The sequence below is a fragment of the Dunckerocampus dactyliophorus genome, chromosome 8 (assembly GCF_027744805.1).
Source record: "Dunckerocampus dactyliophorus isolate RoL2022-P2 chromosome 8, RoL_Ddac_1.1, whole genome shotgun sequence".
Taxonomy (NCBI): Eukaryota; Metazoa; Chordata; class Actinopteri; order Syngnathiformes; family Syngnathidae; genus Dunckerocampus; species Dunckerocampus dactyliophorus.
This window is the reverse complement of record NC_072826.1, coordinates 10526268-10544739: the sequence shown is the minus strand read 5'-3', so window position 1 is coordinate 10544739 and position 18472 is coordinate 10526268. Positions and strand designations below refer to the sequence as shown.

At 41.8% G+C, this 18472-nt stretch overlaps 1 protein-coding gene across 2 annotated transcripts in view; it reads right to left on the bottom strand.

Moving 5' to 3' along the window:
* Positions 1–2468: 2468 nt before the first annotated feature.
* camk1b (calcium/calmodulin-dependent protein kinase Ib) overlaps positions 2469–18472 on the bottom strand; it is a 44224-nt gene continuing 28220 nt past the window's right edge. For both annotated transcript variants that reach the window (XM_054784394.1, XM_054784393.1), the window contains 10 exons: positions 15659–15790; positions 11695–11769; positions 10308–10446; positions 9964–10090; positions 8895–8970; positions 8697–8809; positions 8486–8564; positions 8293–8380; positions 7899–8040; positions 2469–6051 (listed from right to left, as the gene is read on the bottom strand). In XM_054784394.1, coding sequence (XP_054640369.1) covers positions 5951–6051; positions 7899–8040; positions 8293–8380; positions 8486–8564; positions 8697–8809; positions 8895–8970; positions 9964–10090; positions 10308–10446; positions 11695–11769; positions 15659–15790 — 1072 coding nt within the window. In that variant the 3' untranslated portion in view covers positions 2469–5950. The remainder of the gene's footprint in view (positions 6052–7898; positions 8041–8292; positions 8381–8485; positions 8565–8696; positions 8810–8894; positions 8971–9963; positions 10091–10307; positions 10447–11694; positions 11770–15658; positions 15791–18472) is intronic.

The following is an 18472-nucleotide window of genomic DNA, read 5'->3' as shown; positions in this document are numbered from 1 at the left end:
TGAAAGACTGTCAGGCCTTCTCGTGGTCTTTTGAGTTCTGTTAGGAGAACAAAGACCTTAATGTAACACAGGTCCAAATAATACAGAGCAATGTTTCCATGATTTATACTAATGGTTTAACTCGTCCGCATATTTTACAGAAGGCCCCAAATAATGTTACTTTTGGATAATTAATAGCAGATGTCCGCATATTTCCAGGTAGACCGACACCAACAGCAATGCAAATCAAGCTGTTGCCTATCCATCCATGTCACAGCCTTAAACACACCAGGACAGACGAGCAACCATACTTGAGGGCAAGTTAAAGTTTCCACTTAATGTAAACTGCATGTGTTTGGACTGTGGGAGGAAACCAGTGCACCCGGAGGGAACTCAACACATGCAAAGTCCACAGAAGGACCCCACATAAGCAACCCCCCGGCGCACATATTTCGAATAATCACCTTAAGATGTGTTTCCTCGGGATTCACATCCACCTACACCCGTCAGCTATGGAGGGATCAATACAAAACGTAAAATGCAATGGAAATGACGCAGTGGAGCTGTTGGTTATTGTATGCAATTGAGGAGTGGTTCTGAACTTCTTTGTCTGCAGGACCCACCATCACCCTTAATGACCAGCGGCGATGCACATTTTTAAACGTCATTCAAAGTGCAGTTCAAAATGATGAATTTAGAAAATAACAGTTTTTTCTGATGAACTAAGCAGGTAGGTTTAATAGTAACAACCATTGTGGTAGGAACCCCCCCCCATGCAACTGAATGAATGAATAGCACAGGTCATTACATTATTTTTATAGGATTATTTTTGCCAAGGCAAGACCCACGTCCCACTGAAAAAGGGTCCTTGATCCACTTTTGCCTGTTGAGAATCATTGCAATAGAGTATACCTGCTAAACGAACCCAGCACCGGTTCTACTCGGACAGCAAGTACTTTGGGTGTCAGCTTTCTGGGAATACATTTGATTGAACCTAATTGTGAGCTTGCATTTTGCGGTTCCTCTCTTCCTGTCACCGTGCTCACTTTTCATCCAGACACTTTCGTTGCTGTGTTTATATTTTTTCCTGCAGCTTTTCCTAGACCGCGGTGTGGCGTCCTCAAATAATCTCTTCAAAGGCGAACGCTGACAGTGAATGAATTGTTTTCAAATCTGCATGAAGTGGAAGATGATCTCACTATTTAATTGAGTCTCTCACTCGCCGATGTGCTCCAGCACCACAGGGACTTTGTCTTGTTTATGCTCCAGCAACCTGGTTTGAGTGAAGCCACAGAACACTCTGGCAACGGAGCTGGAAAATCTGACGTCATTAATGGCTTTTATCTGTTGTTTTTTTTTTTTTGTTGTTTGTCTTCCGTCTTTCAGCCCAAACACAATATTGATGCTTCGAGTCAATCTGTGGCTTCCCTTAAACCCGAATGAGCTGCAGATAAACGTTGGAAATATGAGTGGTGTGTTTGCTTATCAAGGACGTGTGTGTGTGGAAGTTAATAAAAGATGAATATTGAAACCCAGAAAAAAAAAAAGTTTTATATTACAGAATAACCTCGCTTTTCGAATGCCCCCGTATTGGCATGATTGCATTTTCGACTCAAATTTGGCCTTGTTTCTTGAATATTGTCTGTGTCTCACTGTCCCTTTGACATGTTGTATCTTGCATGGGGCTGCAACTGACGACCATTTAAATAATCGATTAATCGGTAGATTATTTTTTCGATTAATTGGATAAAAAAACACATTTTAAATTTTTTGTTAATTTATTATTATTATTATTAATTTAATACATAAAAAAATAAAACAATTGAAGCCCCTGAATTAAAAATGGTTTAATTAAAAAAAAGTTAGGATAAAATGATATTATTACAAATGAATGAAATACTTGTGCCTGCAAATGAAAAAAGAACCAAACAGCATTCCTATGACAACAAGCACATCATACGTGCATGTACATTTTCTGTGGTCCCGCTGAGGTCAACATCTGTCTGTCCAGGGTGGCGTGATTACGCGATGCACATCTAGGCGTTTTCTTCAAATATATTTAACTTTTCACCTCATTCTTTTTGCACACCAGATCGATTTTTGCATGTTTAATAAACAAATGCTGAAAAACGCGACCCCCAGAATTCTTACATCTCACATCATGCAGCCCCCTGGCCTAAACCGGCAACATCCGCCCCTCCTCCCACATGAAGACATGACTTGCGTCTGTCAGCACTCTGGTCCTTACCATTCGTGCAATTATTTGGAAGCAACCCCATAATCCTGCTCTGACCGCATCGTCATTTTTACTCTCTAATGTGTGCTCTACCGGAGGACCTCCATTCTCGCAGCTCCCTTCCCCATTCCCGTCTCAGGCATCCTGCAACCAGACCACAAAGCTCCATTGCCAGCAGCGTTCGTTGCAGACTATTGTGTTGCGCTGTCTTCCATGCATCGCAGTCCGCTACAAAAGAGCACGGCCAGATGAATACTGCATAGACAAGGAGTTTAATGTATGTTTCACTTACAGCCACTTTTCCACAGCCCAAAATGCATTGCGTCCGTGTGTACAGTTTAAAATACTGTCAAAAGGAAAAAGGCAAGATATTCATGGTACAAACACTCATTTGTACGACAAATCCTTCTGGACGAGCGAAAAGAGTGAAACACAACCAGAAGTCAGAGAATACGAACTTCACACTATTTTCCCCTTTCCCCCTCGATAAAGAGAACAGAAAAGAATAAAAATCACATCTGATGCTTTAACTGAAAGCAGAAATATTTGTAAAAACATCTTGTATGTCTAACTAGAAAAAAAAAAAGGATTTTCCTACCACAGCCAGTTCAGTGGTGAGGTAATGGCTACACGGTTATACACGTCATCAGCATCAATTGTTTCATTGACCAGGAATGTTTTCAAGGTGGTTTGGCCCACTTTCCAACAAGCTGACACCGTAGAATAGAACACAGCCGTAAAACATATTCAAATTTTAAATATTAATATTAAAATGTTGCTTTCTGATAGGTTCCAATCTCCGTTTGGGAACTGTAAATTGTCCATAGGGATGAATGTGAGTGTGAATGGTTGTTTGTCTATATGTGCCCTGCCATTGGCTGGCGACCAGTCCAGGGTGTACCCCGCCTCTCGCCCAAAGTCAGCTGGGATAGGCTCCAGCATACCCCCGCGACCTAAGCAGCACAAATAATGGATGGATGCTTTCTGAAAACCTCTGATTGCAATTCTTGCAAGGGATGGGCAGAGGCGCTGTTGATTCAGTCTCAACTAGCTTGTGGTCAAAAGAGCACAATATTAACTACGCCGAGTTGAGCTGCAATTTGTGAAAGGATTATCCTGCTCAGTATGTATGATCACAGGAGTTCAGAACATTCAGACAGAGATTCAAGGGAAATTCATGAATTGTCGATTATCCACATAGTCTGTCAAGGAAAATTAGTTGCATCTTAACTTGGGAGTATTTAAGCAAACACCACACTGACTGAATGTGAACAATTCCCGCTGGGAAACCCTGAAAAGTGGTGTTTTATAGGTATTGCTGGAATTATGAAGCCTTGTATGTGTTGGGCAAAAAAACCACACACGTGCAGGCAGGTAATCCTTTAGATCAGGGGTGTCCAAACTTTTTCCAGCGAGGGCCACATACTGAAAAATGAAAGGATGCAGGGGCCACTTTGAAATTTTGTGAAGCAACACATTGAGATATGCTAAGAAGCTACATGTAGCTCAAGAAAAACCTGCATTTCACCTTTGTAATGTAGCGGAAATGCGACAAAAACATTTTTTTCCCCTTAATTATACGACTTTATTCTTGTAAAATTGGGACTTTTGTACTTCATTCAATTATGACTAATATTTTGACTTTATTCCTGTAAAATTACAGCTGTTTTTTCCATTTCTTGATTTTTTAAAATTTTCCAACTATTTCACTTCAGCTTTCCTCTTGTAAATTTTCTTCTCGTAATTATAACATCATATACCTTTATAACAGTAATGTATTTTTTATTTATGTCAACATTGTTACTAAAATATTTTGCCTCATTTTAGCTCATTCTCATCAAATTGCAACATTTTTCTCATTAGAAAACTATTTTTTTGACTTTACTGTGGTAAAATTTCTGATATAGATTTTTTTTGGTATAGTTTTCCAAATATTTCAACTTCTTTTCGTCTCCCGATATTTAGACTTTATTCCCATGTTATACATTTTCCCCCTTCTTCCAAAAATATCAACTTTATTCATTGTTTTTGACTTAAAAAAACTTTTTTCTTTAATATTTCAACTTCATGCGACTAAAATGACATTTTTCCTCATACTATTAATTAATCCTTGTGAAATTATGGCTTTTTTTTCCCTTGCTAGATTACAACTCTTCTCTTAATATTTTGACTTTTGATTGATTTTCCCATTTGTGCTACTGTTTTTTTTTTTGTGTGTGTTTTTTCCTTTTTAAATTACATTTTTAGACCGTGTGGTGGGCCGATAAAATCACAGCCACGGGCTGCAAATGGCCCCCGGGCCGCACTTTGGACACCCCTGCTTTAGGTAGTCTGTTAGAAGAAGTCTTTTATGAGGTTGGCTGATGTCACCAATGATGTTCTGTTTGACGTTTCAGATGTTTTTGTTTTTTTTTGTGGCTGAACTTAAAACTGTACCTTCACGGGTGTTCCACTTTGGAGGTTCCACCGCCGCTCTCTCCAGTGCTTTTTACCCTTATGGCAACTTATCACAATGACTTTGCACGCTGTCACATCAGAACCACGGGTGTATACGGTGCACGTTTTTTTTAAGCACTGAAAACGTAGAATAAATGTGCATTAAAGCTCTCTCTGCTCTCAACGCAAGGCCTTATTAGCTACTTAACCATTTACATGACAGGAGTCTTCACAGCACAAGTGAGGAACGTGATGAGGAAATAAGGAAAACGATGCATATTTTGAAACGGTTGAAGGATGAAAGAGGAAAAGATGGCGGTATGATTACAGTACACGGCGACAGATGCATATAAGTCACTTTTTTTTTTTTTTGCATCCACACATCATTCTTCATCTTATCACATTAAAAATCAGCCTATGCTAAAAAAAAAAGGTCAAACTAGCCTATGGAGGGGAAAACAACAAATTCCTAACTACAAATGTGATAAATACAAAACACGACGTTACAGTTGCATGGATTGTGCAGCAAGACACGCTTAAGAAGCCCCCCCTCTCCCCACCCCCAAAATATAATAAACCTGTCATACTGTATACACTAAAGGCACCATAGACGAAGATAAGATCCCTGCGCTCACGTGGTTAAAGAGGTTGAGAGAAAGCGAAGGGGAAGCCTTTTCCACAGCTGCATGGAAACACCATTTCATAAAAGGCTACATACTAACAGAAGAAGTTTTGCATAAAGGTCACTGATTGTCCTCATAGACAGATCTGTGCTCACTCTGCAGTACTGTTAGATTGGACTCGCTTACATTCAAAAGACGGCAAAATCATCCTCGAAAGGCTTTGCTTATGGCACTCCGTCCTCTGCAACAACAGAAAGGAGGGCGTATTATACAGATAAGAACACATGCTTGGGGACTTCCTCTCCTGATCATGCACAAAAATACACAGAACAAATATTCAAATATAATATGACAATAGCACAGGCTGCATTAAAAATAGTCTCAGCTCTGTCCTGCTTTGGAAATAAACAATCTTCCCCTCTTTACTTTAGCACAAACCACCCGCCCTGTCTGACAACTAGTCATCATAATCATCACCATCTTCCCTTTTCTTCCTTCCTTCCTTCCCAGGCTCAACAGACTTGCTCCCCCTGCAGGCGAGAGGTCAGAATGACGCCATATTCTTAACCAGACGTGATGGGGGGCGGCGAGGGAGTTGCTACCGCTGGTTCCACCGAGGGGGTTAAAAATGGAAAAAAATCACTGGGGTCATTGAGGCAGTTAAGCAGCACAGGGATCACACCCGGCTAGGCGGGTGGCAGCGGTAGCTACAGTTGGACAGAGGGTCCGCGCTGTCCCCGTCCACGGCCTGGGAGCAGCCCGCCTCGCAGCAAGACTCTGAAAGACAATAAAATGTCACACTGATGGTCAGCAACTATAAAAATACTTACGACAGTAAAACCTGTCACCTCATGTTTTCTAGTCTGGTTGGGGGACAATGTAAAACAGAGAGGCTACAAGACCTCAGTGTTCTGGTGGGAGTGTGCAAAGTCAGCAAATCACTTTAATAGGAGGGGGCTAGACCATTTATGCATTTCAAAACAAGCAATAAAATCTTCAAATGAATCCTAAGAAGCTGTTTTTTGGACCAGTTGAAGTCTATGAATGCAAGCCTGGGCAAGGCCAAAGTAGAGGGCGTTACGATAGTCCTGAGCTGAAAGAAACTTGCTTTAATCACCGAACTGATTCGGTTGTCAAGATGAAAAGAGCTGTCAATAAGAACACAAAAAATTTTTACACAGGGGCGGCAATCGGACGAAATGGGGCATAAAGCACTGTTGACGTCCGTGAGGGCCATGTCCCCAAAAATCACAACCTCAGTTTTCTTTTCCTTTAAGTTCAGAAAGTGAATTTACAGCCAGGTTTTTACGTTGTCATAAGGCCATAAGAGAATCAGTTTTGGATTGAAGGGGTAGATATATTTGGACATAGTCAGCGAAACAATGAAAGGAAATGTTGTGTTTTTAAATTGAACCCAGTGGCAATAAATACAATAAAAACAAGACAGGACCTAAAATAGAGCCTTGGGGCACCCCATAGCCAAGAGGGGAAGTCCTTGACAAAAATGGACCAAGACTGACAGAGAAAGAGCATTCGGTTAAGTAAGACTGGAACCAATGGAGGACCGTGCCTGCACACGTCTCTAGGCGGGATAGAAGGATGTTATGGTCAACTGTGTCAACGGCTGCCGTCAAATCTAAAAGCACCAGCAGGGCTTAATCGCCAGCCTGCTATTAAAAGCAAATCATTAACATTTTTTAAAAGTGCAGTTTCTGTACTGTAGCAGGATTTAAAACCAGACTGAAATTTGACTTGATATGCGATTCCAGCTGGGCCGAGACCACTCTTTAAAATGTTAAAACAACACTTTTGACAGAAATGGGTCTGTAATTTGACAGGACGGAGGGGTCTAGGGTGTGTTTTTTTAAAAAGTGGCTGTACTGCAGCATGTTTGAATGTACTTGGAACATAAGCAGAAGTGAAAGAAGCATTTAGACAAAAGGCCCAACTGTATGAAACACATCTTTGCTATCAGTGGGTCTTAGATTTTGCATCTTAGACAGCTCGGACAATACTAGGAGCTTGAAGTCTTTGTGCACACAGAAACATCAGCTGTGGTAATTTTGTCAATTAAAAAAAAAAAAAAAAAAGACAAAAATTGAAAGACTAAGGAAATGTAAGACATGGACTGTGTAAGAAAGTTTGTTTTTACAAATTAAAAAGTTAATTTTTCAATTTAATCAGCTGTGGATTGTGAATCAATAAATCAATTAATCGCATGATCAATAAAAACAAAGTGGACAATTTTTCCGGCCCTGATAAATTGACATGTGCTTGCGTGCGTGTTTGTTTTCCTCCTCTCTCTCGACCAAACAAGCTGGATGGCAAGAGAGTTCACTCTGTGCATCTGTCTCAACATCTTGGTTCTATAGCGGAGTGAACGGAGTGAGTGTTTATTTTATTCCAAAGCTCTGACATTTCAGTTATATGTTAATTTTAAGTCCAATGTTAAGAAATTAAAGTTGCTTTGATGCATTATCATGCCATACATTGTCACTACATTAATGAAAAAATGGTCTCAGAATAACGTTGACAATAATATCGTTTATCGGCAATAATTTGTGGGGAAATTATCGTCCAGCAAAATTTGCCATCATGACAGGACTAGGAAAAACAGTGAGTACCTGCATGTTGAGCGTCCTCTCCTGGCAGCAGTAGATGAGCTCTGCATGGACTTGGCAGGTTAGCTTGGTTGGGCCCTTCGTTGTTGGTGCTGAGCTGAAGACGCCTCATGTGGCGGACGACTGCTGTGGCATTGAACGCTTGCTGAGAGTGAACATGAACATTATGTGTCATTACCGAAGATGGCTCCGTTACTTTTGCACATTGTATCTTCATGACATTTGTCTCCATTTCTTTATAATTGGCCCCTTTTCAGTTTTGAAGTCCAGTTTCACTCGACGTACATTGTTGTTGTATATTAATATGCCCCTTGCTACTATATGAGGAAATATGCTCCACAAATCCCAACGACGACGGATGATCCAAATAGACGCAAAAGTATAAAAATAGTCCTACCTTCCACTTGCTTTTAGCAAAGTTCTTCTTGATTTGTGCACTGACAGACTCATGGATGTTCTTGTCCAATGCTGTGTCCCCGGCAATCCTGTGGTGAAGAAACATATGAGTGTCAAATCATGAAAGCATCAAGAAAAATACATGTGAGTTTCTCAAAGCAATGCTGGGAAGGACGGAAGGTTATGTCAGGTACCATGGGTGCTGCAGGGCCTGCTCACAAGTGTAGCGTACGTTGGGGTCTTTCTCCATCAGGTGGACTATGAAGTCCTTAGCTGTCATGATAGAAAATAACATACCTCATTACTTACTAACAGTCCAATCAGCTTGTTCTGGTGATGATCACACCCACCAAGGAGCATACAGTATTTGCTAGGACTGCTAAAATATGATGAAGATTCCGGTACCTGAATCTGAGATGTCATCCCAGTAAGGAGAATCAAACTCATATTCTGCTTTCAGGATCTGCTCAAAGAGTTTGGCGTCGTTCTCGTCGTAGAATGGAGGGTAACCACACAACCTGAGAGACACAAACATGTTTGTTAATGGACAGCGCACGTGTGGACTGAAACATGCAGAAACACAAACAAGACTGGAGTACTCACAGAATGTAGGCTATGACTCCAATAGACCAGCAGTCCACTGCTTTGCTGTAGGGTTTCTGTGCCAAAACCTCCGGGGCTGAAAGGAAAACAATGAATCTTTTTTACACTTTACATTTGCTCTGATTCGTCTGATTTACAGGCAAATCTCCAAAAGTCCTTTCAACATCAACCAAAATTTGCTGGAAAAATATGAAAAGCGCTCATATAATGATAAAGTTATTGGGAACATAATTAGTTAATGAAGTCACAATATTTGTATTAAATATATTAAATAAATCAATTAAATATTAAATACAGAAAATAAATGAAAATGCGTACATATCAACATTTTATATTATACATTAATTTATATATATATTAATATATTATATTAATTAATTACTGCTCATGGGCTTCCAGGAAGTTAACCTCGCACGTCTAGTGAGTTATTAATTAATAAAATAGTATTGTTTTGCATGCATATTAGTACGTAAGTGCTTATTTCGATACTGGCATAGTCCGTGTGGTGCAGTTACATCGTGTGTTCACGTGTTACTTGTTGTGTTATTTTTGGTTGCACCATGAGTAAGGGAGGCTTTTGGTACTGTAGCGCAACACACATAGCCCAGGCTCGACAAGAGTGTCAAAAATAAACATTCTCATGGGCGTCTCAATCATTCATGAGAATGCAATCCCTGCAAATGGCGGGGATTTACTCTGTTTGCGTCACAGTTATGAATGCTAAAGCATTGCTTTGAACATTGCCTGTAAATACAATAAAGGTTTTATGACAGAGACAGGTTGATTTAATTCACTTCACATTATTTTCGGTGGAAGAATGTGTATTGAACAACTTGGAAATTGATCAGCATCGCAAAACATTTTATGTTGGAGGTTCCACTGTATTTCTATGCACATTATTTCCTATGAGAAATAAGTTGTTTTGAAATACAAACAGATATATATTGATTGTGTTGAAGCGATAAGACAGCTTTTTACCTCTAATAAGGAGGGTTTAGGTGTTTTAATATGTCAGAAATAAATAGTTTGTACTTATCACTGTTATTTTTGAACATGAAATACTTTTTACCGACATATCCAGGCGTTCCACAGGCCGTGGACATCACACTGCCAGAACCTTCAATTTTAGACAGGCCAAAGTCGCTGATCATGATTTTGGAGTCCTCATCCATGCTGTAGTAGAGCAGATTCTCTGGCTGGGACACACAACATTTTATCAAGTCAGTTTTCCCCTGAATACAAAACACATCACCTCCCACCATACACTGATTGCCAATCCCAGTGGAGGAAATCTAATACATTACAACAATAGAATCATCAGGACTGTGTTGTCTTAGGTGCACATGTTGTTGCAATCAATTCAAGGACACATTTTCTCAGCTCTATGTCAGCAAAACTACATTCAAAAATTACCTTGAGGTCTCGGTGGACGATTCCCATGTCGTGGAGATATTTGACAGCATCCAGAATCTGCTGAATGAGCTTACTGGCATCTTTTTCTGTGTAGAAACCCTTCTCTATGATGCGGTCAAACAGCTCCCCACCAGACACCCTGGATGCGTGATAAAAAGCAGTCTCTTACTAATGCTATGCAAGAAACTATGTTGTAAAAATGAATGATGGTAAATGAAAAAAAAGAGAGGATTTTATGTTTAGGCAATGGTTCTCAAACCTTTTTACACCACGTACCCCCTCAAAAACATTTTGCTTTGCGAGTACCACAGTTTCTGCATGCTCACATCACAGTTTAGCTGTGAATACGTTGCGTGTACTTGCATTTCATTGGCTTGTGGCGTATGAGGCGAGTTAAACAGTGTTTCAGTAAAGCTAAATTTGATTTTAATAACATTTCAGTGATACATTTAAAAATACATTTTATAGTTCTACAATTATTATTAATACTATTATTATTAATTATACATCTTATATAATCTTATTTTTATTATTTTTTAAATCTCTGCTCCTGAGTATCGCTGGATGGAACCCGTGCAACACCAGCGGTACGCGTACCACAGTTTGACAGCGTTTGGGGATGCAAGATATACCATGCGATAAATTAATTTAGTTAAATTAATTGAATTGAATTTAGTATTACTGAGGTAAAGACTTAAAGTTAGTAAAACAATTATGTTACATTGACTTTAATTGGGTTAGAAAGAAAGAAAATGGCCACTAGAGGGTGACATAACTTTGCCCACCAAATATCTCCTTACAGCTATTTAAGCTTGCGTATCATATCAAATGTACTGAATTGTACACAAGGCTTAAAATGGATACTAGACTAGCGTTGAGTACAGGTTCGCTTTTCACGTTGTTTTCACTTAAAATAACAAAGTTATACCAAGTAGATTTACAACTGTGATGAAGTACCGCCAGGCCAAAGGTTAGGGCTGTTAGGAAGGATCATAAACATTACTAGGGAGTACAATGACTTCAAATAGACAAGAAATGTGGGTCTTCACCTTCCATCTCTGCCTTTAGGAGGGTATTTTATAAAGCTCTTGATCGTTATCTGTCCTCTATTTTGATTTTTTTTTTTTTTGTCTCTGACATTTCCGTCACTGAGGTGGACGGCAGGCTGACAGGCTGCAGGTGGGAAGGCAAAAGTCCCCACTGCTGTCCATGAGTAAGCGTAGTACAATGCGTGCCTGTAAGTGTGTGTGTCTGTGTGCGTGTGTGTGTGTGTGTGTGTGTGTGCAGGGGAGTGCATTACAGAGTGCAATTAATGGCATGTGACAAGCAGTGCGTGGGAGACAGCACAAGCAGTGAGTTCCAAACTCACACATATGTGAATACTCACAGTTGCATGACAAGGTAGAGGTGCGATTTGCTCTCAAATATTTCTTCCAGAGACACAATGTTGGCATGTTTAATCCTGCAAAGCATTTAAGAAAGAAGTTAGTTGATTATTCATATTAAAAGAAAACAAAGCAACACCCCTGAGTGTGATGGAAGTGTGCCGTATATCCTGATCGGGAGATAATGTGCTGTGTATGTTGTGGTATGTGACTCGTCATTAATTGGTTGAACTCTTTGCATCGATGTTCTTACAGTCGTGGGTGCAGTGACAGCACAGCGCAGATGACTCATCCAATGTATACACTGGATGTACACTCCTGATTTAAGACCAGTTAAAAAATGGCAGAATTTACATTTTGCACTGTTGGATCTTAAAGAGGTTCTAAATAGTCCTTCAAAATGCAAAAAGAAGAAATGGAAGTGAGACAAAAACATTGGCAGGAATGAAAGGAATGAAGGTCTAAGAAGGTCTTTATTTGTAAACATTCCTTTGAATGTGTATAAGTGTGTGTAAATATGTGTTTATGAATAATGTGTAATAACAGTAGCTACTGTATGTATTCTACTATATGCATATGTATGCATCTATCCATTTTCTATGCCACTTATCCTAATTAGGGTCGCAGGGGTATGCTGGAGCCTATCCCAGCTGACTTTGGGTGAGAGGCTGTTACACCCTGGACTGGTCGCCAGCCAATCGCAGGGCACATATAGACAAACAATCATTCACCGGGATACCCGGAGAAAGCCCACGCACAGGGGGAGAACGTGCAAACTCCACACAGAGTTGCCAAGTGGAGATTCAAATCCAGGTCTTTCCAATCTGCTTACGGTGTGGCCAGCATGCAAACCACTCATTCATCGTGCGGCCCTATGCATATATAATCTTTTCAATATAATATGTATGATACATGGTAGAAGACGAACTAACAATATCTATCCATCCGTCTTTTTCCGCTTATCCGAGGTTGGGTCGCGGGGGTAGCAGCCTAAGCAGGGAAGCCCAGACTTCCCTCTCCGCAGCTTCTTCATCCAGCTCCTCCCGGCGGATCCCGAGGCGTTCCCAGGCCAGTTGAGAGACATAGTCTCTCCAACGGGTCCTGGGTCTTCCCCGAAGCCTCCTACCGGTTGGATTTGCCCTGAACACCTCCCTTGGGAGGTGTCCAGTGGGCATCCTGGCCATATGCCCAAGCCACCTCATCTGGCTTCTCTCAATGCAGTTCTCAGTGGTTCTCTGCGGAGGTGTTCGGGGGACCACCCCCCCCCCCGGTTTGGCAATCCAGAGTCGCCGCCCCCGATGTCCACGCGACGCTGCAGAGTCGTGTCAACCAAGACACGGCCACAGCATCCAGGGCCTTGAGGAACTCCGGGCGGATCTCATCCACCCTAGGGGCCCCGCTACCGCGGAGTTTTTTTAACCACCTCGGCAACCTCAGTCCCAGAGATAGGAGAGCCCACCGCGGAGTCCCCAGGCACTGCTTCCTCACTGGAAGACGTGTCGGTGGGGTTGAGGAGGTCTTTGAAGTATTCCTTCCACTGCTCCACAATGTCTCGAGTCAAGGTCAGCAGCAGACAATCTCCACCATAAATGGTGTTGACCATACACTGCTTCCCCCTCCTGAGACGGCAGATTGTGGTTCAGAATCTCTTCAAAGCCATTCGGAAGTCATTCTCAATGGCTTCCCCGAACCTCTCCCATGTCCGAGTTCTTGCCTCAGCAACAGCCAGCGCCGCAGACTTCTTGGCCTGCCGGTACCCGTCAGCTGCCTCCGGAGGTCCATGGGCCAAAAAAGCCCGGTAGGGGCAGGGGGGCCGTTCCTCCCAATCACACCTCTCCAGGACTCACTGTCGCTGCCAACGTGAGCGTTGAAGGCCCCCAGCAGAACAAGGGAATGCCCCGAGGGAGCACTCTCCAGCACTCCCTCTAGGGACTCCAAAAAGGGTGAGTATTCTGAACTGCTGTTTGGCGCAATAGCACAAACAACAGGCAGGACCCGTCCCCCCCACCCGAAGGCGAGGGGAAACTACCCTCTCATTCACCGGGTAAAACGCCAACGTACAGGCCCTGAGCCGGGGGGCAGCAAGAATTGCCAACCCTGCCCGTTGCCTCTCTCTGCTGGCAGCGCCAGAATGGAATAAAGACTAAACCCTCTCGAGAGGACTGGTTCCAGAGCCCTTACTGTGCGTTGAGGTGAGTCGGACTGAGTCCGGAACTCCTTCAGGCTCCTTCCCCACCAGAGAGGTGACATTCCACGTGCCAAGAGCTAGCCTCTGCAACAGAAGATTGGACCGCCAAGGCCCCCGGTTTCAGCCACCACCCAGCTCACTCTGCACCAAACAACTTTGGCCCCTCCCATGGGTGGTGAGCTCATGTGAGAAGGGGAACCATGTTACCGCTGTGCCCGGCTGGACCCCATGGGTGCACCCACCCACCAGATGCTCGCCATCGCGCCCTACCTCCAGGCCTGGCTCCAGAGGGGGGGCCCCGGTCACCCGCGCGTCCGGGCGAGGGAAATCTTGGTCCAAAGTTGTGTCTCTTTAAATTTTTTGAGAGCATCTCTAATTTCTAGGTGAATAATGAAAGAATCTTGATTTCAAAACTCATGCATATGCAGTGGGTAGGCATTCTTGACGGTTCGGTGCTCAACCAAATTAGGATTTTTGAGTTATTATAATTAATGTGCTATAACGTAATGTGCTAATATTGTCTCACTGCGCGCCAGTTGTCCAGTTGACGTGGAGGAAATAGCTACAGTGCAGGTATGTGCCGGTCTAAACTTGTGCTGGATTACAGTGCTGACTCAAACAATGTGCCTTCATTCATCTGCTTAGCTGACTGCGGAGGGATTGATGGACCCCAGGAAGGATGAATGTCGGATTAAAGCTGCCCTGCGCTTGGACACGTGCAAGCGTGTGTGAGCTCTATCGTGTACATTCCCATTTAAACACAGTGTGTTTGTGTGCAGCTGTTTTCTTCGTTTGTGTGGGGGCGAGCTATGTGGCGTCGGTGAGGCTGACACTGGTCATGGTGACTGGAGGAGGGAGAAAGAAAGGCTGGTGAGTCATCTTGTGAGACCCCTGTCAGTACCTACAGGTCTCACAGAGTGCCAGAGCACAGAAGTCAGCAAATTAAAGAGTGTTGCCAAGTTTTCAACCAAAAATGACTACATCTCACAGATATTTTACATTTTTAAACCCCAGCTTTTAGTAGCATGGATTTAATTAAAGAAATTCCTTTGTGGGTGCAATAACCGCATATTTAACAATCAAAGGCATCTGTGTTTTGAATTAAAAACAATGCATCCAGGATAAAAAAATAATACCTTTTTACCCAAACATCACAAGATGTCATTTATCATCCTTCTGTAAAAATGTAGTATAATCCGTTTATCCCTTTACAAATGGCTTTTAATCTGTTTGCAAATGACCCCTATTCATGAATGCAGCTTTAAGGAAATTTGTGATTATGGTTAACAGAATGTATTGACCACTTGTGTTGTTGTGTATGCCAGGGGAAATTGAGGGTTGCATGCTGCAGTGAGTAATCAAACCATCTTATGAGTGCATACAAACTCCCACAGGATAAACATGCTGTGATTTCCAGTGCCTGTTTCTATCACTTAACTCCATTACACCCAAATTGTAACGGAACCGTGTACTAACCCCCACCTGTCTCTCCTCAACCATCTGTACCTCAAGAGGTATCATGGTTGTATATGGATTGGAGTTGTGTGTCTCCTGTAACCCAGGCAACAACAGCTCTAAAAATAACTTGGGAACCAATGCAGAAAAGACAACGGTCTGTAACTCTACATGTGAAGAAAAGAATGTTTCAACCATTTCTCTAAAAGGGCTCCATCCATGGCTCTATCTTGTATGTTACATTGCAACACTGCAACAGTGAATGTCAGGTGCAGGAGCCGATATGGAAAGTGCATAAAAAAAAAATAGTGAAGCCCACTCACTTGTGCAGCACTGCTATCTCGTTCTCGATGCTGTTTTCTTTGCCCTCTAACGCCTTCTTAGGGATGCACTTGATGGCCACCAGTCTTTGAGTCCGCTTCTCCTCTGCGAGGACTACCTCAGAGAAGGCGCCCCTGAAAAACACAAATATTGATGATTAAATTAGCATTAATTACATTCACCAGGTCTAAGTCGACAATGTAATAGTTCAAGAGTTCAAGAGAGTCTGCCTATACAGTTAGGTAATGTTCAAATTCAGAATTAAGGTACTTCTCTGTGACAAATGGTGTCAGAAGTGGGAAGAACCTAAGGGGTCGATTAAACCTGTGCAATTGGCCCGTGATGTGTGATGCACAAGGAGGAATGAAATGGGGTTCTTGAATAGGACATGGGCCTTCCACCAGTAGCAGGATAGGTAGTATTATGAAGCATGTCATCACCACTGCTGTGTATTCAAGCCTGGATTCCTCATGCTTCAGTGGCAAATGGTGTCAGAAGTGGGATGGTTAGCTTGGAGGTCATCTGTAGTGTGCCCAGTTGGAAGGACCCTTAGGAGAGGTGACCAAATGCAACTGAACTGAGATGGGTGAGGCACTCTGAAGATTGTAATGGGCGCATTGGGGTAACTGTGAGGAAGAAGGCCCTGTCTTTGGAACATGGAGCATGGCATTCCAACACAACCTCAGTGACAAATGGTGTCAGAAGTGGGATGGTAAGCTATGAAGCTTTTTGAGGAGTGCCTATTTGAAAGGACCTTTGGGATTGGTTACACCTGCACAACACCTATAAACAGCATTGGAAGAGGGTTATAGATATAACCCTGAAATGTTACAAAATAACACCTTTAAGTGTACACAATCGATTTGACTCCTTCTTTCCACTATACATTTTTTCTGTATGTGCCCTCCTCCAGAGGAAATCAACAACAACAAACAAAGCAACAATAGCTGACATCAGCATTTTCCCATGACCCACTGTAGAGCAGGGGCATACATTCCTGATGACATGTTGGCAGGGCTCCAGACTCTGGAGCCTTACATTTGGTGTTTTAACCATAAAACATGATACGGGGAGAAAAATAACACTTTAGAGGACTACTCACAACTGTAAGCAAAACTAAATGACTTGTTGAAATGTCTTATCAGATGCCTTCTACAGTCGTCTTAGAATTATCATATTTTTTCAAATTCCCTGGACATTCCCACAACATGGACTTTATATTTCCTTTTGCCAAAAAATGTCTGAAATAAGATTTGTGGACTCCTCTGGCTGACAGGAGGCTGCAGCCATTTCCTGACCAAGACAACAATCATCACGGGCCCTGTGGTCACATCAACTAGGGTCAAACGGCAATGAAAAGGCCATTAGTTTTGGCTGAAACCCAGCTATGTGGAGAGTTAGACATTCCTCTGCTGTATCTGGAGGTTTGAGTTGATGTTCACCATACACCCTGTGACAGAGCAAAGAGCCGTGGCCAAGTGTCAACCAGTGGGTTCACACAAACAATCTTAGAACACTGCAAGCAAGAGTGTTTCATTTGTCACGTTTTAAAGCAGCTAACTTCTTTTTACACCTGTCTGACAAAAAGGTTAAAAAGGTGAGATGAGTGAGGCACATCTGCAAAGTGAATCACCTTTGTATTTATACGTACAGTACGTATTCATATGTAAGTTATTTCTACACTGAGAGCTAAGAATGTTAAAATGTTCCTTGAATCATTGCTTTTTACAGATGACCCCTAGGCTGCAATTTTCAATATTTGATCCTATTCTCTTCAAAATTCTGAACATGAAATTATTTTCATGGTGCAGAACATTCCACAATTTATTTGCTTATGTCGATCCTTTCATCCTTTTGGCTGACAACATTATTATGTTATTAAACAGGGTCCTTGTTGCAACAGCCAAAGCAATAACAACTCACAAGAGATGGATTTTTGATAATGCAAAATAACACAGATCACATTATAGTGTTATCTAAAGTGCAGATAAAAGAGTTTATACAATAACACTCAAAGCTCAGCTAAGTTAATTGTTTAGGAAGAGGAAAAACCTAACAAAAACCTAAGGGTGTATTCGAAAGTACGCTCAACATACATTCATTACGCAATCATGTAAATTTCGACATTCTGTAAATATTTTAGATTTTATTATATACAAATATCTGCTGTGCCACGCTGCATCCTGCACAGAGAGAGTTTTTTTTTTTTTTACATGAACTGCTCAAAACGACAAACCAACGCAGAAAAGCTAATACAATAAAATATTGCAAAAGCGATGAAGTCTAGGTTCCAAAAGATAGACAAATGAGTTGAAGGAAAACGGTACTTTTTTGGGAATTTTGTCCATCATCCACAATCCTTATGTGAGACTTGAACACACCTCTTTTGTTTTTCTGTGCGTTCTAAAGATATAAAAACAGCTACAAAGCTGGCATGCAACTATTCCGCCTATAAAGCCTTCTGAAAAAAACTCCAAAAACTGCCAACAACGCCCCATTTACATAATGTTACCTGCATATTAACCAAGCTACAGCGTGTGTTTTTGCTTTTGAGTATGGAAAAGTTAACGCTAGGTGGAGGTTCCGGTAATGCTCATCATGAATGTGTCTGTTACTACAAGGTTACAGCATGTATTTAAAATGATCAAACATTTTTGGAGGTGTTTTCATAGTGGGCTTTCTAGGTGGAATAGGTACAGTATGTCCCATCACGTGCATTGATGAGCTGCCTCTTTTTCGCTTTTTCGTTTTCATATCTTTAGAACACACAGGAAAGAGAAAGACGTGTGTTCATGTCTCACATAAGATCGCGGATG